We start from the raw sequence: 21,385 nt of genomic DNA, 5'->3' as shown, positions 1-21,385 counted from the left end.
AAAAAGGGCAACAAAGTGACATCGACTTGGCCACGCCCACCTAACTAACAAGTCATGCCTACCCGATCACCTGACCACCAAGCCCCACCCACTAATTAAGCCATGCCCACAGAACCGGTAGCAAAAATTTTTAGATTTCACCCCTGGAAGGGAGCCTGCCTTGGGGGCTGGTCAAAAGGGGGGAGGGCATCTAAAGACCAACAGAGGCCCTCAGGCATCCTTCAGACCCTTAAATGTTTTCATTCACCACTGCAGAGAAAAAGTTTTCCTGCCTGGTGTTTGATCAGAATGAAGACTCTAAGGGTCCCAGACCCTCCAGAGGGCAGGCTCTAGGGTTGGGAAGGTGCCTGCTACCAGCCCCAGCCTGGATGTTGCCCACCATGCAGGAGTGCCAATGTGCCAGACTGTGGTTGGGGAGCAAAGGCCTTCCATCAGCCTCCCTCATTTTATTTATTGGCCTGTTTTTTCAATTTCTGCAGGTCACCTGCTTCAATCCAATTTCTTGGCCGCTGCAATGAAGGGGGCCTCGCCCTCCCCTCAGGAGGAGTCCAATAGAATCTTTTCTATTTCACAAATATGATTACAGGAGGAGAGCAAGTTCATAAAATGGGAGAGTCAGAAAAGTTGCTACCAAACTCCTTTTGGGTTTTAGCCCCCACAGATTAATCCATTTCCCACAAAGGTGTTGGAGGGCAGGGTTAGGCCTGGGGAGACCCGGGTTCAACTCTCTTCTCAGCCACAGAAACTCAGCCTACCTTGCAGGTAGAGGAAGAACCACCTCTTTAGAATAGAAGATGGGATGGAAAGATCAAGAAACAGGTCGCCTTCAGTGGCCCTGAGCCCAGATAGGCCACCTGGACAGTCCAGGGCGCCTGCTGTACTGTCCTTTGACCACACAGTACCCAGACAGCCTCCTCAGCCCTCTTGGCCAATCCTCCATCTTGGTCAGCCTGAAAGCAGCAGCCTATCCAAATAGCAGTAGCAGTAGCACTTAGACTTATATACCGCTTTACTGTGCTTTACAACCCTCTCTAAGAGTCAGCATATTGCCCCCAGCAATCTGGGTCCTCATTTTACCCACCTGGGAAGGATGGAAGGCTGAGCCAACCTTGAGCCTGGTGAGATTGCAGTTAGCAGAAGTAGCCTGCAGTACTGCATTCTAACCACTTCCCCACCATGGCTCACAGTTTAGATTTCTCTGATCAGCTGGCTTCCCCCCTCCCCCACCCCATGGAATTTAGCCTCAAGGGAGAGCGAGCTGGGTTTCCATTGCCTTAATTTCTACCCTGAGTTCTGCCCCCCTCCCCACACACACACTCCGGAGCCCAAAGGCGGGTAAGGCCCCTCTCGCTCGTTGAACCCACCGCCTCTTCTCCGGAATGAGGTTCCCCCAGGGATCTGAAAGTCCCCCATCTGCTAGTGCTTTTAACCGGGTTGTTTCCATTTCTTTCCATCCAGGTTTTAATCCTGCCGTCTCTGCCCGATTTTGTTCATGCTTGTTTTTATTGTCGTGTTTTAAATCATTTGTAAAGAGCCTGAAGAGTCGGGTGGCGTGTCAAAATTAAAATAACGCGGATTCTAATAACGATAGTAATGCGATCGGGGAAAAGACCGGCCGGTGGATTGACGGTCAGTGTGCCCAGGCCAGCTTCGCGGCCAGTAGCAGAAGCGACTGCTGCGCCCGAGACCCAGTAGCGCGCTGCCTGCTGGCTTTCCGGGCCCGCCGGCTTCAAAGGCGCCCGACCTCGGCCGGCCGGCAGCTCGCTAGATTTGCAGAAAGGCGGCGGGGCGCCCCCGCTCAACCCCTCTGAATCCTGCCGCCTTTGCCATCGGCGGGGCTGGCCGTTCCCTCTCGGAGCGGCGTGCGCGCGATCCCAGGCCCCCTGCGCGGCTGCATGCCAAACACTTCCCGCCTGCGCGGGCAGAGAACGAGAGTCGTTGCTGCCGGAGGCCGAGGCAGCAGCCCAACGCGTTGCCCGACACACGCCGTCGCGTGTTGGGGTCGGCTGGTGGCTGCTGCGGGACGCTGGCCTTAGCTAGATCTGCAAGGAGCTGGCGTCGGCGCCGCCAAGGTGAAGCTCAGCTCAGGCGTCTCCTGCAGTGCGAACCCAAGAAATAAATAAGGGCGGCGGCGAGCGAGGGAAGGGAAGGGAAGCCAAAGCGGACGACGAGCTTTGCTCAGTTGTGCGTCCGGTCCTCCCTATCCCCGGGCTGGCCGCCGCCCTGGAGACCCGCTCATCGCCCAACTGCGAGAGAAATGGACGCTGCGCGGATCGGGAAGAGGGCGCTAGGAGGAGCAGCGCCGGAGGGGCAATCCAGCTCTGCCAGCGCGCTGCCCCCGCGACCCGCGCTGGATGCTGAGCCTCGGGGGCAGCTTGCCCACTGAGCCACAACACTGGCGCGGTGGCCCGCTCCCCAATACAGGCTATTGCGGGGTGGGGGGGTGTTCTCGCTTCGGTCCCCTCCCATTTGCCGCCTTTCAGCCCAGGCAACCAGCGAACACCGGTATATAATGGTTGTGGAAGAGGAGGGTCAACCTTCCCTCACACCCCGCCGTTGCACCCCACTTCCTGCTCATCTGCCCCCCACCGTTCAGTTGGGCTGCTCTTGCCTTTACAGGTGCCAGTGGACTGGCCCCATCAGAAATATCTTCAATATCTTCATGAACTACTTAGATGAGGGAACAGAAGGGGAAATTACTAAATTTGTGGATGATACTAAGATGGCAGGAATAGCTAACACCCTAGAAGATAGGCTCAAGATTCAGATGGATCTTGACAGGCTTGAACACTGGGCCCTATCTAACAAAATGAAATTCAATGTAGAGAAAAGTAAAGTCCCACAATTAGGTAAGAAAAACCAAAAGCACACATATAAACTGGGGGAAAACAGGCTTAATAGCAGGAACTGTGAGAGGGATCTTGGAGTCTTAGTGGACAACCAGCTAAATATGAGCCAGCAGTGTGCAGCGGCAGCCAAAAAAGCCAATGCAATCCTAAATTGCATTAACAGAGGGATACAATCAAGATCAAGTGAGGTACTAATACCACTCTATAAAGCCTTAGTAAGACCACACTTAAGAGTCCTGCATCCAGTTTTGGTCACCACACTATAAAAAAGATGTTGAGACTCTAGAAAAAGTGCAGAGAAGAGCAACCAGGATGATTAGGGGACTGGAGGATAAAACATACCATGAACAGTTGCAGGAACTGGGCATGGCTAATCTAGTGAAGAGAAGGACCAGGGTTAATAGCATATGATAGCAGTCTTCCAATATTTGAGGGGCTGCCACAGAGAGGAGGGGGTCAAGCTATTCTCCAAAGCACCCAAAGGCCAGACAGGAAACTGATCAAGGAGAGAAGCAACCTGGAAATAAGGAGAAATTTTCTATCAGTGAGAACAATCAACTGGAATGAATCTCACCCTCTCCTGGTTGTCAGCTCTGGAAGCCATTTGGAAAATGCTTGCCTCAAGAGTTTTTAGTTGGAGTTGGGGTTTTCTGGAATACTGACATTGGTCCCTTCACTACTCGACCACTGCCTGCTTTTCCTCCTCTCTCCTGCTGCTGGCATCTCACTGGATTTTGGCCCTCTCGCTGCTTAGCTCATCTCCCCCTCTGCCCTTCTGCCTTTTCCCGCATGGTCCTTATACCATCCCAGTCAAATGGCTGCCCAAACTATTCTTGAAAACCTCCAGCGATGGAGACCAGACAACTTCTGGAGGCAAGCCGTTCCACTGGTGATTCTAATTGTCAGGAAACTTCTTAGTTCCAGTTTGGATATCTCTTTAAGGAGTTTGTGCTCATTGCTTCTTATCCTGCTCTCAGGTGCTTTGGAGAATAAGGTGATTCTAGTCCCATTTTAGGCATGAAAGCCAGCTGGGTGACTGTGGGCCACTCAAGCTCTCTCAGCCCAACTCACCTCACAGGGTGGTGGTTCTGGGGAAATTAGGAGGAGGAAGATGCCTTGAGTTAATTTATGAAAATAATAAAGGTGGGATTTATCTAAATAAATAAAACCCCAGCCCTCTTTTGATCCAGAGGAAGCTGATTTGAATATCACAGGAAGGGGAAGGAACCTTTTGGCTAAGCTTGAGTTCCCACGCCTGGATGAAGACTGAGGAGCTATAGGTAGTTTTCACTTAACGACGATTTATTTATTGAAATTATAAGAGCATTGAAAAAAGTGACTTTCCACTCATCACGCTTATAACTGTTGCAGCGTCTCCTAGTCAGGTGATCACCATTTGCGACCTCCCCAGGCAACTTCTAACAAGCAAAGTCAATGGGGAAGTTGGCAGGGGGTCATGCGATTCCTTGCTTAAGGACTGCTGGTGATTTGTTTAATAACCACTACCAGGACTGCTGGAACTGCCATTGTTAAGTCAGCATGGTTGTGAGTGATGTTTTGCCTAATAACCGCTCCACTTGGCACTGGGGTTGCCAGGTCCAATTATGGTCATTAAGCAAGGACTACCTGTATTAGGACCTCTGCCAGGTAGCTCTAAAGTGTCTGCAGAGCAAGGAAAAGGACCAGGAAATGTGAATCCAATCTTTAATAAAGGGGAGGGGGGAGAGGATCCCTCTAATTGAAGCATAGACCTGAAAACATTTTGAGCATGTGGGAGGAAACCTCCAGAGAGCCTCTGCTACTTGAGCAGGCTGCAAAAAGTCTTGTCTAGTGGGGGTGAGATTCCTCTGCAAAGAAATGTTTTGAGTGGCAGGCCAGCACTTCATAATGGCAATAGAATGGTCCGTGGATCTTGGGAGGGGGCTCTGCACCTTCTTTGGCTCTTTCCACTCCTGAATTGAAGGGTCCTAGAAGCAAACAGAAAACCACTCTGGCGCCATGAAAGGGGCATCTTCCTGTACCCCTTACTGTCCCCCATGGATGGGAAAGCCTACCAGGCAGAGCACAGCTGGAGGGGGCTTCCAGTAGTTCATGCCAGCGACTGAGGAGTAAGACCCCCTTTCACTGGTACAAAAAAACAAGGACAGCTTGTGCATTTGTAAAATGGGGTGGAGGCAACATCACAAGGGAAGGGCAGGAAAAGAGTTTGCGGGGAGGTTCTGCCCCTGAGTAAGTGGCCTTTGGATGGGGGGGGCTTTCTCTTTAGGTATGCAAGCACATTTGGCTGGATTCTTGGAGCCTTGGTGGCGCAGTGGACTAAGTGCAGTTAAAGTAGCACTTAGTTGCCAGCTGCCTGTAATTACTGCAAGTTCAAATCTCACTAGGCTCAAGGTTGACTCAGCCTTCCATCTTTTCGAGGTAGATAAAATGAGGACCCGGATTGTGGGGGCAATAAGCTGATTTTGTATAAAAAAAGAACACCGCTGGGGGGGGGGCAAAAACCCTACTAAGCTGGTATATACAAAAGTATGAAGGCTATTGCTTAATGCATTGTAAGCCGCCCTGAGTCTCCGGAGAAGGGCGGCATATAAATCAAACTAATAAATAAATAGATTCAAATGCTTCCACCAGAGTCTTAATTCTGTGCAGTTAACTTTTTGGTGTACTTACCACACAGGACCACCACCCACCCCACCCCTGTCCACAAAGAGTGTTGCCAGGGTGCCGCTCCTGCCTTCTGCAGGATGAGCTGGTGGGAGTGGCAATGCCTGCCAGCACCCAGTTCCATTAGAACAGCAGTGTCAAACTCAAGGGGGGGGGCAGATATGCTTAGATCTGGCCTGTGGGGCCGCCCTGGAAATAGCAAAGGACTGGCCTGCGGGTTCTTCTGCCAGTGAAAACAGGCTGCCAAGCTCTGTTTTTGGCTGCCACGGCCTCCTACAACCCTCTGCCAGTGAAAATGGCACCTCCCCACATGTCGAGCTGGCCACATCCACCCTGGCCACATCCCCCTCGCCCCTCTCCACGTCAATCACCATCCATGAAATCGAGTTTTACATCCCTGCATTAGAAGGAGGGATCCTGGCGAAGAGGCTCCTGGCTCAAGCAAATGCCCCCACACCACACCAAACCTTCCTGCCTGCAGGGCAGAGCAAAGCCGCTCCACTCCACCCAGGAGGACCCTGGTGGGCTTCCTCAGATCTGGGGAGGTGACCTCGAGATAGCGTCTCTCCTCTCTTACAAGGGACCGCCTGGCTGGCGCCCGTCTGCCATTCTGTCAGGCCTTTGGGGACAAGCCCAGGGCCCCATTATCCCCAGGGCCCCATCCAGCAGGGCCGCCCATTGTGGGTGCAAGTCGGGTGCCCAGAACACACCAGAGGGGGTCTTCTCGAGTCCCTTGCAGGCCACCACAAGAGGCCAGGTCTGAGCAGCCTAATGCCCCACCCCACATTACAGGGAAGGGACAGCCTCGTCCCCTAAGAACAACCGAGGGGAGACCTCCGCAACCAGTCCCTAAACATCGGAGCCCTCCGGTGGGCAGCGTAGGCCGGGGCTCGGCCACCGAAGCACGGCCGGACCAGCTCGGGAGGCGGCGGAGGCGGGCGGTCCTCCGCGCCGCCCCGTAGTGACGCCCGGCTGCGCTGCGCAGCTGGGACCGCGCGGTAAAGAGGCGCGGCGGCTGGGCGTCCAGTGGCCTCCCTGGTGCAGCGGCGATCGGGCCTCGCCCTCCGCTGGCCTGGCCGGGAGACATGTCGGGGCGCGCGGAAGCGGACCAGACGCGCGCGGCCGCGCAGGAGGAGAGCGAGGACGAAAGCGAGGTGCTGGAGGAGAGCCCGTGCGGCCGCTGGCAGAAGCGCAAGGAGCAGGTAGTCGCGGGTTGGGGCGCCGCGGAGGAGCGGGGGTGTCGGCAGCCAAGCGCCCGCGCCGCGCCGCCCTACCCGGTCCCGGAGGCGGGTATTCTTCCGGGGACGGGTGGTCCGACTGGATGATCTTCTCTTGCGCCTCACCCGCAGGAACGCTGCCCGACAGGACAATTTTACGTGTTTGTTTACTTATAACTCGGTCGAACTACATTCCTCGGTCCTCAGAAGCTCCTACCGGGCCCGGGGTTTCCCATTCCAGCCTTTGCCCACAACGCTCACCCCGCGAGGTAGGCTCGCTGAGTCGGCCCAGCTCTCTTCCCGCCCATCGCCTCCACCGCGGCGCCCACCTCCCCCCCCCCCGGCGCCCGGCTGCCGCTTTGTCGGCGCGTGAAGCTGCCTGGCGGGAGATTGTGGGGCGGGGGGCGCAGTTGTACCCCGGCAGTTCCAGGCTGTCAGTGGTGGGATCGGGGTTCCATCCTGGGACACGAGGGGCCTCCCTCCTGACCGCCGGCTCTTGTCACCAAGCACCCCCGACCTTCGACTGTCTGCCGGCGGATCTCCTCCCCTTAGCAAGGCAAAGGAGGGAGCAGTGGCGATCCTCCCGCCTCCCACTTCCTGGCCTTAGGGAGCAGGGGAAGCGGCAGCTCTTCAGCTGGGGCAAGGTGCTCTTCCCCACTGCTGGCCAAACCCCATCCCTCCCCCACTGCCCAGAAGGGCCTCCTAGGCCTCCATCTGGGACATCCTCCTTCCTGCTGGTGGAGGAGGCCAACTTTGAAGGAGGGGGGCAATGCCAAGGAGCGCAGCCTGACTGTCCCAGGTCCTCCTCCTGCTCAACCCCCCCCCCACCGCACAGCAAAGACATCCCAGGGTCTCTGGAATTTGGCCATTCAGTCAAAGTCTGGCCAGAGTTAAATCACCAGGATGGGGTGGATGCACACCTGGCCCTTTTGTGAGGAGGGGCTTGTGGGACTCCTGGGTGGGGAGGTTCTTACCCTGCCTGTCCTTCTCGTTGAGTGAGCCCCCACTCCAGAGCTGGCAGAGGTTCTGCCCTCAAGCGGCTGCCTTGTTATCTACCCCAGAGCAAGCAATACAGCTCCTCCCGCATGCTGCTTGAGCTGCCCCCTTTCTCCTGCCTCTCCCGCTCCCTGGCAGAGCCTGTCTGGGGACTCTTCCCCAGCGCCCCCCAGCAAGCAGTCACCCTGGCCCTTTGTCCTCCAAGGGACCTCTCCCGAAGGTCAGAGTGCAGGAACCGGCCTTGCAAGTACATGGCAGCTGCCTCCCAGCTGGGATTTTGGACAGCCGCCTCTGTGCTTTGTTTGGCAGCTCCTGGGGGTGGGGGGTTGGGGGGGGGTTGAAGAGCTTCCTGAGTGAGCACTTAGTCTGCCCCATATCTTTGAGGCTGCTGCTCACCCATCATCTTTACCCGCAGGCCTCTCCTCAGGGCAAGTGGGATTCCTGCCCAGCTCACCCCACGGGCCTTGTTCAGCCAGCTCTTGGGCCAAGCCTGGCTTTAGCCAGCAGGGGCACCCAAGTCTCTCTCCCCCTTCTCAGGCTGGCAGCAGCAGCTGTGCCCACGAGGTTGCCCTGGGAACCCTTGTGGGGAGCTGAGAGCAGCAGCCACTGGCTGGCTCTGCCAAGGACACCCTGGACCACTCCGCCTCGTGTGGGACTCAGGCAGGGCCGGATTTAGATGAAAAGAGGCCCTAGGCTATTCCACTTATGAGGCCCTTTCACCTATAGTGAAAGTGTAATTTTAATTTTGCTAACAATTTGAATGTAGGCCCCTCTTGATCTTGAGGCCCTAGGCTGAAGCCTAGTTAGCCTATAGGAAAATCCGGCCCTGGACTCAGGGCCGCCTGAGTTATCTCTGCCATATTTCTCCCAATGGCTGGTTTGGGAGCCACATTGGGTTCATTTGGAGGAGGCCGAATGGGGGAGCCCTCAGGCTTTCTGATTTATTGCAGCTGACACCCATTGTTCTTGGATGGTCACTGATCGAAGAAGGATCTTGCAGGGCTGGTCAGCAAAGGGCATCTGCTGAGAGGCTATGGGTCATCCTGCATTGGGTAGAACCTGGGCTTGGCTGAATTGCTGCTACTGCTGCTTATCTCCCCAGGGAGGAGAGTGGGGGCTTGACGGGAGGCTTATCGGAGGAGGGCAGGGCTGGGCCTTTTCCTGGTGTGGCACTTTAGACAAGCAGCCTGTCCCCAGTGCTGCTCCCCAGAGCTTTGGCTCTGCTTCCCTGAGTTTTGCTTGTTATGGCCCAGTGGTGGGTTTCAAACTTTTTTTACTACCAGTTCTGTGGGTGTGGCTTGGTGGGCGTGGCATGGCTTGGTGGGCGTAACAGGGGAAGGATACTGCAAAATCTCCATTCCTACCCCACTCCAGGGGAAGGATACTGCAAAATCCTCATTTCCTCCCGATCAGCTGGGACTTGGCAGAGAATAGATGGGGGCAGGGCCAGTCAGAATTTTTACTACTGGTTCTCCGAACTACTCAAATTTCCACTACCGGTTCTCCAGAACTGGTCAGAACCTGCTGAAACCCACCTCTGTTGTGGCCTCAAAGGAAACCTTCATTCCTGCTCATGGGGCGGCCTTGGAGCGGAGCGTGGGTGAGCGGCCATTTTGCCTTGCCAGAAAGGGAGCAATGCATCACCTGTCAGCCCTGCGAGGTAGACATAGTCAGGAAATAGACACCCCAGAACACCCCACTTGAGTTGACCTAGGCTCTGAAAACCTGGGAGATTCCTCCTCTGCCCAAGAGCTTGGGCAGGGTGGTCTTGAGTTTCTTCCTCACCTGCTTCTGTCATGCCAGGCCGATGTTTTTGCAGGGCCTGCTGCCCAGTCTCTTTGTGGGCATCTCCACGTTCCTCTACTGCTTCCTTCAGGAAGGGAATGCAGAAACTATGGATGTAATTGCTAGGCCAGATGTAGGTCTGGCAGAATAGTTTTAAATAAATAAATAAATAAATAAATAACTTTATTGTCATACCCATACAACGAAATTCACTTAACACCCAAAGACCAGGTCCAACACACATAACAATCCCCAAACACACTCTCACCCACCACAATTCCCCACCCCTAAACCACCCCAACATCCACACAACAGACCAAGTAATACTGTCCAACAGCTCACTGATGGTGGCCCTTTAGTTCATTGTTGAGTGTAATTATAACTCTGGGATAAAAACTATTCAGAAAACGTGTGGTCTGAGTTTTAATTGTTCTGTATCTTCTGCCAGAAGGCAACAGTCCCAAAAGATTGTAAGCAGGATGGGAAGAGTCTGAGAATGTTATGCAACTTTCTTAAACAGCGAGATTCGAAGATGTCGTCCAGGGCTGGTAGCTGGAGTCTGATGATATTCTGGGCAGTTTTAATGATTTTATGTCTCATCCTGACTTTACAGTGCCAGTAAACATGCAGTTAGCTTGGAGGAGGGAAGTGATGGGAAACCTCTTGTAAGGGGTGGCCATGTGGAAACCCATCTCCGTTTGCAGGGTTTGCAGGAGGCCTGTACTTTGGCAGGGGGGGGGGCACACCACAAATCATCCACTTGGTCCTGAGCGTTCTGGTCATTGGGGCCTCCCTGGGCTCCCAAAAGAATAATTGCCGCTGGGTTGGCCACCTGAATCTTGCAGGCAGTTTTTTTTTTTTTTTGCTTTTAATTTATATGCCGCCCTTCTCCGGAGACTCAGGGCGGCTTACAATGCGTTAAGCAATAGCCTTCATACTTTTGTATATGTATACAAAGTCAGCTTATTGCCCCCACAATCTGGGTCCTCATTTTACCTACCTTTGAAAGGATGGAAGGCTGAGTCAACCTTGAGCCTGGAGAGATTTGAACTTGCAGTAATTGCAAGCAGCAGATGTTAATAACAGTGCTTTAGTCCACTGTGCTACCAAGGCTCCGTTGCCATGACAACGGCTTCATCAGAAAGCTGTGCTGGTACCCAGGCCAGGCTCTCCTTTGGGTGGCAGCCCCCCTGCCCTCTCCCCGCAGATGGCAGGAGGGAAGAGGGAAGGGCAGGGCGAAGGGTTTGCTGGTGGGACAAGTCCTCTCCTGGGCAGTGCTTTCCTTTCCTTGCCCAGGCAGATGTATTTTTCCTCTTGTTTATTTAGTTTTATGATGAACACATAGGCATAGATGCTAATTCAGTATCAAGAGAATTAATCAAAATGCCAAGAAAAATATTAAAATACACCCTATAAATTATCCCTGAGAAATCAACAACACTAAAACCCAGGATCTAATTTTACCTGCGAGCTGTAAAGACACCGGGTGAATCAGCTGCGTGATCTGCCCAAACACAGACCAGGAAAAGGAGGCTGCCTTGGCCATCAGAAGTGAGCGGGGAAGGGGGTTCAAGCAGAGGAGGTACTCTTCTCCCCTTTCCTCCGTGCTCTTGCAGGGGTGCCGACCCCCTTCCTCCTCCTCCTCCTCCTCCTCCTCCTCCTCCTCCTCCTCCTCCTCCTCCTCCTCCTCCTCCTGCTAGAAAGCCACTCTGGCACTTGGCTGCGTCGCCTCCCCAAAGCCTCCCGTCTCAGGAAAACAAGATGGCAGTGCCCGCTGCTTCCTCCTTTGCTGGCGGTCCTGCTGCTGAACCCCGGTTCCTTATGGGCCCCAAGGGGGTGAGGGGAAGTGGCTGCCTTTGTTCCTGGTTCCCCTGAGCCAGGGGGCTCCTAGGATGCCTGCTGCCAACCTCAGCCCAGGGGAGCCCATCAAGGAGCAGAGAATCAGCAAGCCAACCTTGGCTTGTGCAGGAGGAAAGCAATTTTCCCTCCCCCATTTTTTTCTGGGAAGACAGCCACTGGTAGCCCTGCTGGCAAATGGCAGAGGAGGGGATTCTGGTAGCAACATCAGGCAGCCACCACACTCCTGAGGGGCCCTTATTTGGACCTGGGACTACTCTCCTAAAGCAGCTCCTGGAAAGAGGGGTGTGTGTGTGTGTGTCTGGCTGCAGTCCCCTCCCTGGTCGTCCAGACTGAGGCTCCTGCCCTTGGAGGACCCAGGAGAACGGCTCTCTGCCCTGTTTCTTCTGGGGAGGGGGCTGTGCTTACACAGGGGGGGCCCTTGCCAGTACAGTGGCGATCACCGCAACAATACTTAGCGCGCTGAGCTTTGGGGCGGGGGTGGGGGGGAGTGTTCAAGGCCCATCCTGAGGTTCCACTTGTTCTCTGTGGTAAGCTTATATGTCACATGGGTCACGTGTGAGCCCAGGAAATGGGCTGATTTGGCCATCCCAAATGTGGGGGGGAAGGCCCCCTTTCCCCTCGGAAGCTGGCCTCTTTCTCATCCCCTTTCAGTGGGGGCACAGCTGGAGGGCAGGAGGCGAACACCCTGTCTCAGCCAGGGTGTGGCATGTGTCGTGTGGGTGCCCATTGATTCTCTTGCCAGCCTGGCTGCTAAAGCTGGATGATGCCCACAGGTGAACCAAGGCAACATGCCTGGGCTCCAGAGCACGTTCCTCGCCATGGACACAGAGGAAGGCGTGGAGGTGGTGTGGAATGAGCTGCAGTTCATGGACAAGGCGGCTTTCATGGCGCACGAGGTGAGTTGGGTCCGCAGGAGGAACGGGGCCTGTGCCCAGAGTGCCAGTCTCTGCCTGGCCCTGGCAGAGGCTCCCTTCCCCTGAAGTGCCGCTTGCCCAACAGGAGAAGATCAAGGTCACCTTTGAGCAGCTGGTGGTCGTTGACCATCCCAACATCGTGAAGGTGCACAAATACTGGCTGGACGTGAAGGAAAGCAAAGCCCAAGTGAGTTACCAGAGGGCAGGGCAGACTGGTGAGCCTATGGGGCTGGAGGGCTGGGCTCAGGACAAGGGGCTCCAGGAAGCCATGAGGTCACCTGGAGAAGGGCACTGGTGGGCAGTGTGAGGGCTGGCAACATTCAGCAGGCCACAGAATCAGAAAGTGGGGCTGGGAAGGGCGCCTGGGAATAAGGGCCCCCACTGGGACCACTCTGACCCAGTGATGAAATCCAATTTTTTTTACTACCGGTTCTGTGGGCATGGCTTGGTGGGCGTAGTGTGGCTTGGTGGGTGTGGCTTGGTGGGCGTGGCAGGGGAAGATACTGCAAAATCTTCATTCCCTCCCCATTCCTAGGGGAAGGATACTGCAAAATCTCCAATCCTACCCCATTCCTGGGGGAAGGATATTGCAAAATCTCTATTCCCACCCCACTCGGGGGCCAGCCAGAGGTGGTATTTGCCGGTTCTCCGAACTTCTCAAAATTTCCGCTACCGGTTCTCCAAAACCTGTAAGAACCTATTGGATTTCACCCCTGCTCTGACCCCTCCCCTGCAGGTGATCTTCATCACAGAGTATGTCTCCTCAGGGAGCCTGAAGCAGTTCCTGAAGAAGACCAAGAAAAACCACAAAGCGATGAGTGCCAGGGTGGGTAATACCCACCCCACCCCTCCTCCCGCTTCGACTGCTTGCGTCAGCTGCCCTGGGAGCCCCTCCAGAAGGTTGGGTGCAGGGCCCCTGATGCCCCTGATGGACCCCCACGGTTGCCACACTGATCCCTCAGGCTGCCAACAACCTGGGAATAGAGTTATAGGGGGTCTGGATGAAGGGCCCCCCGACGTCACTGATGGCCTTTTTCCCTCTGCTCTCTCCCCGACAGGCATGGAAGCGCTGGTGCACCCAGATCCTCTCAGCTCTCAAGTAAGTCCTGGATTCCCCCAGCCCCTCCTCAGCCCTGCTGGCCCTGCTGATGCCTGGCAGCACCTGTCGGGCCCAGGGCTCACCCAGCACTCTTTCCCTGCAGCTACCTGCATTCCTGCGATCCCCCCATCATCCACGGCAACCTCACTAGTGACACGATCTTCATCCAGCACAATGGGCTCATCAAAATTGGATCAGGTATGAAGGAGGTGGGCCAGGTCAGTCTCTGGAGCCCCTGAAAGGAAGTCCAGCTAGGTCCTAGCTGCTGCTAGGGGGACTCCTCCCACTGCCACAGCAAAGGTAGTATTCAGCAGGTTCTGACCAGTTCTGGAGAACTGGTAGCAGAAATGTTGAGTAGTTCAGAGAACTGGTAAATACCACCTCTGACTGGCCCCGCCCCCATCTATTCTCTGCCTCCCGAGTCCCAGCTGATCGGGAGGAAATGGGGATTTTGCAGTAACCTTCCCCTGAAGTGGGGTGGGAATGGAGATTTTACAGTATCCTTCCCCTGCCATACCCACCAAGCCACGCCCACAGAACCGGTAGTAAAAAAAAATTTTAATCCCACCACTGTGCCTGTGTCCTTCCCCTCCCTCCTGTGTCTTGAAGCCCTGGTCATTTCTTGGTTGGACCACTGGAACATGCTCTACATGGGGCTGCCCTAGAAGGGTATTCAGAAGCTGCAGAGGATATAGAATGCAGCAGTGTGGACCCTCCTGGAGTGTGTAACACCGCTGTTGCTCATTTGCTTCCAGATCCAACTCAAGGTGTTGGTCGTTACCTGTAAAGCCTCTTGTGGCATGGGTGCAGGATATCCAAGGAACTGTCTCCCCCCAATAGGATTGGCCCTCCCCACTCACTTTGGATCCCGTCATCCAAACTATTTGGGCTGGTGGGTACAGGAGAAGAAGTCTTTTCTGCAGTGGCTCCCACCTTCAGGAATATTCTCCCTCTGGAGGCGAGGTCAGCCCCCACCCTCAGGGCCTTCCAGGGCAGCCTTGGCTCTGGTGGTTGGCCCAGGGCCCTGATGGGACATTCTGGGCTCAGGATGGCTAACGGGGTAGAGAGGAGATCCCCATGCCCGCATCACCTGTCCTCTTCGTTTTTAGCTTCTTAATTTTTCCCAATTTTAAGTGTTTCATATTTTTACTTTTTCTTATTCTGTAAGCCACCCAGAGTTGCTGTGACTCTGAGATGAGTGCCATATAAATTTAATACGTAAAACAAATAGGAGTGTGGGAGCCTCGTTCCATTGCTTTCACACACGTGTGTGTGTGTGTTGGCTTGATCAAGTTTTCCCATGCTTCCCATGACCTGCTAATATCTATGCATCCCCGTGGAAGAGAACTCCTCTTGTGCGTGGACCAGTGCTGGGTTTCAAATTTTTTTACTACTGGTTCTGTGGGTGTGGCTTAATGGGCATGGCATGTCTTGGTGGGCATGGCAGGGGAAGGATACTGTAAAATCTCCATTCCCACCCCACTCCAGGGGAAGGTTACTGCAAAATCCCCATTTTCTCCCGATCAGCTGGGACTCGGGAGGCAGAGAATAGATGGGGGCGGGGACAGTCAGAATTTTTACTACTGGTTCTCTGAACTACTCAAAATTTCCGCTACTGGTTCCCCAGAACTGGTCAGAACCTGCTGAAACCCACCTCTGGCGTGGACCTGCCACGCATGGTCTTGGCCTGGGGTGGTGGGGAGTGTCTTCCCCTGTCTGAGAGAAGATGCCCACGGTAGGAGCACCTTCCAGAAAGAGGCAGCACAGCCTGAAGCTGAAGGATAGGAGACAGAGGAAGAGAGCCAAGATAGTCCCTTCCTAGAATCTCCCACGGGGGCATATTCATTAGGCTGAGAGTAGCGAGGATTCAGCCTGGCAAGAATCTGCCTAGGGTGTGTAAGCAAATAAAGAGCTGACCTCTGGCTGAATTGCTGGTCATCGTTCTCGGGCTTAGCCTGACATATTGTCCAGGACTTGTTTGCTCAGGATGAGAAGCAAACGCACGAGGCTTTTGCTGGGATGACATGGCTGGCACTCTTCTGCAGCTTCTGGGTAAGAGCCCCCGCATCTCTGTAACAGCCTTCTTCTTTCTCTCTCTCCCCACCCCCCCCCCCGCAGTCTGGCATCGTGTTTTTGCAAAGGGTAAGTGAAGCTGCCTGGAGTTGCCTTTTCACACCTCTCTCTGCCGTCCAAAGGGTCCCTGCTGGCTCCTATTTCAGAGTCAAATCCTTCAGCCCTCACCTGGCCTCAGGACTGTGTCCTGGGCAACCTCATCTAGGCCGCCACGCTTGGATGCAGGAAGCCAGCTCTGGAGGACACCCTTGGCCCTAGTCTGTGCTCCCTCTTGAGCATGTACCTCCCTTCCCAACTGCAGCCCTTCCGCCTGAACTCCACAGCCCGGTCCATACAGAGCGGGAAGACCCGCGGAACCTGCACTTCTTCCCACCGGAGTACGGAGGTGAGAGCGAGCCCCTTCTGGTGGGGTGACGGGCTTGGTCATTTTGGGCATGCCAGCTCCATGGGATGCTGTTGGCTTTTCAGAGATAGCCGATGGCACAGCGGTGGACATCTTCTCCTTTGGGATGTGTGCACTGGAGGTAAGGGCCTGCAGGGGCAGAGGCTGAGTGGGAAAAGTTCCCCCTGCCCAAATTCTGCTGCCGGAGATCTGGAACCCAGCTGCTGCCTGCATGGCCAGTCCGTGCAGGCAGCAGTCCACTCCATCTTGGCCTCTCCCACAGATGGCTGTGCTGGAGATCCAGTCAAATGGGGACACCTCTGTGACCAAGGAGGCCATTGAGCGAGCCAGGCATTCTTTGGATGACCCCAACATGCGGGTGAGAAGCAGCATGACCCCTCTGGGGTGGGGCAAGGGGTGACAGGGTGACTCCCATAATCCAGTCTTCTGGAATAGTGCATAACATTTCCAGGGCCTGAGCTCAGAATTGCAAAATAATCCTGGTTGTATAGATATGTAGATATTACACTTGTCTTCCTGGGGGGTGGGTCTGATCTGCCCCCCGGGGTCTGATGGAGTTCTTGCCATCCCTTCTTTACCACCTGCCCAGTCTGGACTAGAGAGGGGTCATATTATACAGTGCCGCAGGAACCATTTGGTGCTAAAAACTGCCTCCTGCTGGTACTGCCGTGATTTGAGAACAAGCTCAGTGAGCAAGGAACATTTGGCAACTGTTGATCTAACAACAGTTTCGCAACATTCAGATTTGCTATTAATTTGGGGAGGGGGCAGTCTACACAGCCTTTAGAACCTAATGCCAAGCGAAAACCCTGATTATATAAGGAGGTAGGGAGGTATACACTTAAGAAAGAAGATCCTTAACTCCATTAGTTGGGAAAGGTATAGTTTACTAGAGGTCAAGTGAAATACAGTAGCACAAAGTGAAATTCACGTGCCAAAATCCCCAAATCAAACTTCCCTTGCCTTAAGTGCCCCCCCAATGCCCAATCAAATTCAAAGGTGTTTTCAGAACGGTGGCTTCAAATGTGGGTTGGAATGCAACTGGATTCCGTTCCCAGCTGGTTGAAACCTCCTCTTATGGGGAGATACAGTGATCCTCCCCCCTTCCATCCAGTCCCACCCTAGAGTTCATGGCAGCCTGGCACTGAGCCATAGCAAGAGGCAAGGGTGGAATGGCAGCTGCCAGTCAAATGTGCAGGTATTTCTATTTGGGTGGGTGGGTTCTTGATAAATCACGGGGTGATGAAGTTGCCAGAAAGGCAAGCACAATTTTAGGTGGCCTCCACAGAAACAAGTTACCAAACCTCAGGGACAGTTGGTTCTACTTCCTGCTACCTCAACAAGACCCACCTTGAGAACTTACGTTTGGCTGCAGGGAACTTAAGATCCTTACATAAGAAACGTGTTAGCAACTACTGCAATGGAGTGAAAAATAAATTGGAGTGGGAGCTGAAGAAAAATGGGATGAAAACTGAGGGAGCAAGTGCAGTTGGCTCTGCCAGGCTGGGCCCACCATCTTTGTCTTCAGTCTGGAGGGCACCTCCTCTTGCTCTGGGAATGCCAGCAGGCCCCTCTTGGCTTAACACTGCAAGGGAGCCTTTCTGGCTGCCACTGAGCACCACAAAGATTTTGCTTGCAGAATTTTCTGTTCATGTGCATCAGTTCAATGTTTGGCATTTGTCAAAAGCTTGGAAGAATAAATTAGTTTTCATCAGACACATGAAATATCATTATGCATAATTAGGAAGATCCTGCTTAGCCAGTTGCCCCCGCTGTCCTTTCAGAATCAGTGGGCTGGAGGACCGATGCGCCACTGGTCAGAAGAAGGGTGTGGCATTGGCATGGTTGGTCTTTGCCAGGGTGAGCTAAATGGACCTAATTAACATGCCACAGCCCGTTTTGTGCAGGTCACCCCTTCCTGCTCAATCTTCAAACTGTCCCTGTGTAGGGCTGAGCTACCTGTCTTGCTGGGAAGAGGCTTTTCTATCTGTAACCATCTCTTCTCCTCCCCCCTGCCCAAGGAATTCATCCTGGGCTGCCTACTCCTGAATCCCAGCCGGCGGCCGACAGCACACGACCTGCTGTTCCACCAGGTGCTTTTTGAGGTCCACTCCCTCAAGCTCCTGGCTGCCCATTGCTTTATCGCCCACCAATGTGAGTTCAGAGGGTAGGCTGGGAACGGGGCAAGCGGGAAGGGCAGCCTTGGGGAGAGAAGGCTGGCTGCTCCTGGCTTGGAGTACCAGTCCCCTGTCTTGCAGATCTGTGGCCTGAAAATGTCGTGGAAGAGAAAACCAAGGAGCTGGATCTCAGCGAGGTGATGGCAGAGATTCGGCGGGCAGGGCGGCTGCCAGTGCAGTGGAGGTGGGTCTGGCGCACAAGCAACTCCCCCCGGAAGGCTCACCTGCAACATGGAGGGTGCCTGCCTGCAACCTGGGGCTCCTGGCTGACTTGGGTAGTCGTAGGCAGAGATACTTCCCCCGCCCTCACAGCCCAAAGCTATCTCCATCGCCCTCCTTCCTCCCTCTCCACCAGGGGACAGCCTAGGGAGGGCAGGAAAAGCAGAAGCCAGGTCCTTGCTGCATCTGTCTCCAGTCTTGGCATGGGGGGGGGGTTGCTGGCGCCTTGAACCCTTCTGGTCCTGTTGGGCGATCACAGAGAACTGCCCTAAATTTGCCCTCCCCCCCTCAGATATTCAGAACTCTCTTTCCTGGAATTGGACAAATTCTTGGAAGACGTCAGGTGAGTTTCTCCTGCTTCTCTCTCTGCAGCCACCCAACACTCAACTGGGGGAGCACAGGGGAGAGCCTGGCCGTGGGACAGAGAGCTCCCTGACTTTACTTGCTGGGACCCTTTCCCTGACCCATCTCGTTCTTTCTGCCAGGAACGGCATCTACCCCCTGATGAACTTTGCCACTGTCCGGCCCCACACCTTGCCACAGTCCAGTTCCCAGGCCCTGGAAGGCCCCCAGAAAGCCCAAACTCCCACACCGGAGCCTTTTGATGTAGAGACACGGAAGGTGAGGTGGCTCTGGCGAGTCAGCAGCTCCCCTGCCTTGTTTGAAGCCCAGGCAGGCAAGAGGGGGGCTACCTGCGGGACTCTACTCCACTAATTGCACCACTTCAGTCTGTTTTCCCCTGGAGTGGGGGGGGGGGGGAGAGGAGGCAGACCCACCCCAGGATGGGCAGCAAGGGGTCAGGCCAGGAGCCTTAGGACGTGTCATGGCGATGGGATGGGGATTAAAACCTTGACAGGAGTGGAGAAAACTTTTCCCCCTAATCGCCTGCAGGAACGCCACACGTGGCCCCAGGCACCCTCACAAGATGGCTGCAGCCAACACCCAGTGCTGCACACCCATTTCTCTGGAAAAAAGACTAAGCTGCCTGGCAATCTCTCTTGGCTGGCTTTTGTGGGGATGATGCTGTGGGTGGGAGATGTTTATTGGGAGGGAGGGTTCTCAACCATGGGAGATGCTTCCACGCAGGGCCAGGGAGCCAAGCTTGGGGAGAGCCACAGGAAGGGCGGCTTCCAGCACCCCTACCAGCAGGGTCTTGGCTGGGGGCTTCTACTGAGGGCTGCCCTTGCCCCCACCAGGTGGTGCAAATGCAGTGCAACATGGACTGGCAGGAGGAAAGGCGGCAATGGCACGTACGTATGGCTCAGGGAAGCACTTGCAGGCCAGAGGAGCACCAGGCCAGGCATCCCAGGGAGCGGAAGCTGGGACTTTTCAACAGCCTCCCCTTGCCCTACATTTAGGCGTCCCTGTGAAGACCTAAGGATAGGGAGGAGATTCCCCTCTGGTTTAGAGGAGGTGGGCACAGGGAAGCCCCCGGCCGTTCATAGTGGAGATCAGGCCCTGCTTGGGGACTTTGGGGAGTGGGCCTGTGGGGCTAAAGGGGCTGAGGCAGCACGGTCCTAAGAAGCTCTCAGGCAGGACAAAAGTCATTTTATAAAGCTTGTTTTTGAAACTGCTCCAAACAACAAGAACACCTTCTCTGGTATACATTTGCTTTCCCAAGAATTCTTTCTTAGTAGTTTTATGAGTAGATTTTGGAAGTGCTTTCTTCTTCAACTGCCCCAGAGGGCCACAATTCATGCCAGCCTGTGCCTCCCTAACAGCTGACCCTCCTCCTCACCCTGGAAGACAAGCTCCACCGCCAGCTAAGCTACGACCTGCTCCCGAGTGAGTCCAGCCCACTTCCCTTCTCCTGGGCGCGAGGGGCATGGGTGGTGGAATGGGCAGCGATGCCAGCTGTTCCTCTGGATCTTGGGTAGGGGTCTCCCCCCGCAGCCTTCCTCATCTCTGCTGCAGACCAGACCCTGGCCTCCTAAGGCACCTGCAGCTTCCTCCTTGCCCTGAGGAGAATCTGGACAATGCCATCCCAGGCCCTCACCCACGGGGTTTTGTTTATTTGGCTATGGGGCCATGAAAACTTCCAGTGCCGAGGAAGAATTGTAACACACCTAACCCAGTCGCCCCTCAGGAGATCCCAAAGGCCCACTGAAGCAGCCAGGTGCAATGCTTTGCAAAACCCAGTCTCTCCCAGGGAAGCTGGTCCTGGGGCCTCATTCCCTAGAAGTAGGGCCCTGCGGGGAGCTTCTCTTGCAGGAGCAAAAGGAGAAGCAGCCCTAGAGCTACCCGCGTCCCAAGCCTTGAGGGGCTTCACAAGGGACAACCAGCACCTTGGATTGCACTCAGAAACAGACTGGTCATCGAGGTTGCTCTCAAAGCAGAGGGATGACGCGGGAGGACTGCTTTGCACCCACCATTGCTTGGGGTGCTGCGGGAACCGAGGCTCGGGTGTCCATGAGTGAACCCCCCCCCCATCCAAGAAGGGCTGGCACAGCAGAGGGGTCCCTGCAGTGGCTCTCTGGCCCCTCTTCCTGCAGGGGTGCCAGTCCGGGCCCTCTGAAGCAGCTTTGCAGGAGGGCCAAAGGCTCCACTTCACCTTGTAAGGCTGGTCATCCCTGCTCGTCCACAGGCGACAGTGCCAGAGACCTGGCGGCTGAACTGGTGCACTATGGATTCATCAGCCAGGTGAGCCTTCTGCGTCCCGCCCCCCCGTTAGGTTTGGCGGTTTCGGTCAGGGCGGCCGGCAGACTTGAAGGGGGCGGGGGGGGGTCTGCGAGCACAAGCCCATCCGCTCGCCCGCTGCTCTCTTCTAGGACGACCGGGAGAAGCTGGCGGCGTTCCTGGAAGGCGCCCTGCAAAGACCCCGGGCTCCTCCCGCCCGAGGCGCCGGCTCCAGCCCCGAGGCCGGCGGCCAGAAGGGCCCGTGAAGCGGCACCGCCCGAACGAGGGAGAGAAGCCGGCTGCCCGGCAACCTCTGCTTGGACGGGGCTTGTCGCCTCTCGGCCGCCTTCCTTCCCTCCAACCCACGGAGGCGACGAGGGGCAGCGCCTTCCTAGGACACGGCGGGAGCGGGGCTCGCCCGGGAAAGGTCAGGCAGAGCGGGGGCTCCTCCCGGGGCTTCTCCGACCGCAGCTGCCTTTTCCCCGCGCGGCAGCCTCCTCCGCCACGCACGCG

General features: G+C 55.3%; 1 protein-coding gene across 1 annotated transcript; it reads left to right on the top strand.

Annotated features, from left to right (window-relative positions):
• The first annotated feature begins 6,524 nt into the window (after positions 1-6,524).
• On the top strand, positions 6,525-21,232 carry NRBP2 (nuclear receptor binding protein 2). Its single transcript, XM_070940167.1, has 18 exons — positions 6,525-6,715; positions 12,145-12,267; positions 12,371-12,472; positions 13,022-13,111; positions 13,344-13,384; positions 13,488-13,582; positions 15,503-15,526; positions 15,759-15,842; positions 15,926-15,981; positions 16,123-16,218; positions 17,882-18,014; positions 18,119-18,221; positions 18,549-18,599; positions 18,742-18,877; positions 19,453-19,506; positions 19,978-20,041; positions 20,841-20,896; positions 21,025-21,232. Exons 1-18 carry the CDS (start codon positions 6,599-6,601, stop codon positions 21,136-21,138), a joined length of 1,539 nt encoding a protein of 512 aa, XP_070796268.1. The 5' UTR covers positions 6,525-6,598; the 3' UTR covers positions 21,139-21,232.
• Positions 21,233-21,385: the final 153 nt, after the last annotated feature.

The sequence above is a fragment of the Pituophis catenifer genome, unplaced genomic scaffold, assembly GCF_029215685.1.
Source record: "Pituophis catenifer annectens isolate HBS135680 unplaced genomic scaffold, rPitCat1.0.hap2 SCAF_3, whole genome shotgun sequence".
Lineage (NCBI taxonomy): Eukaryota > Metazoa > Chordata > Lepidosauria > Squamata > Colubridae > Pituophis > Pituophis catenifer.
This window is presented reverse-complemented; position numbering and strand designations above follow the sequence as displayed.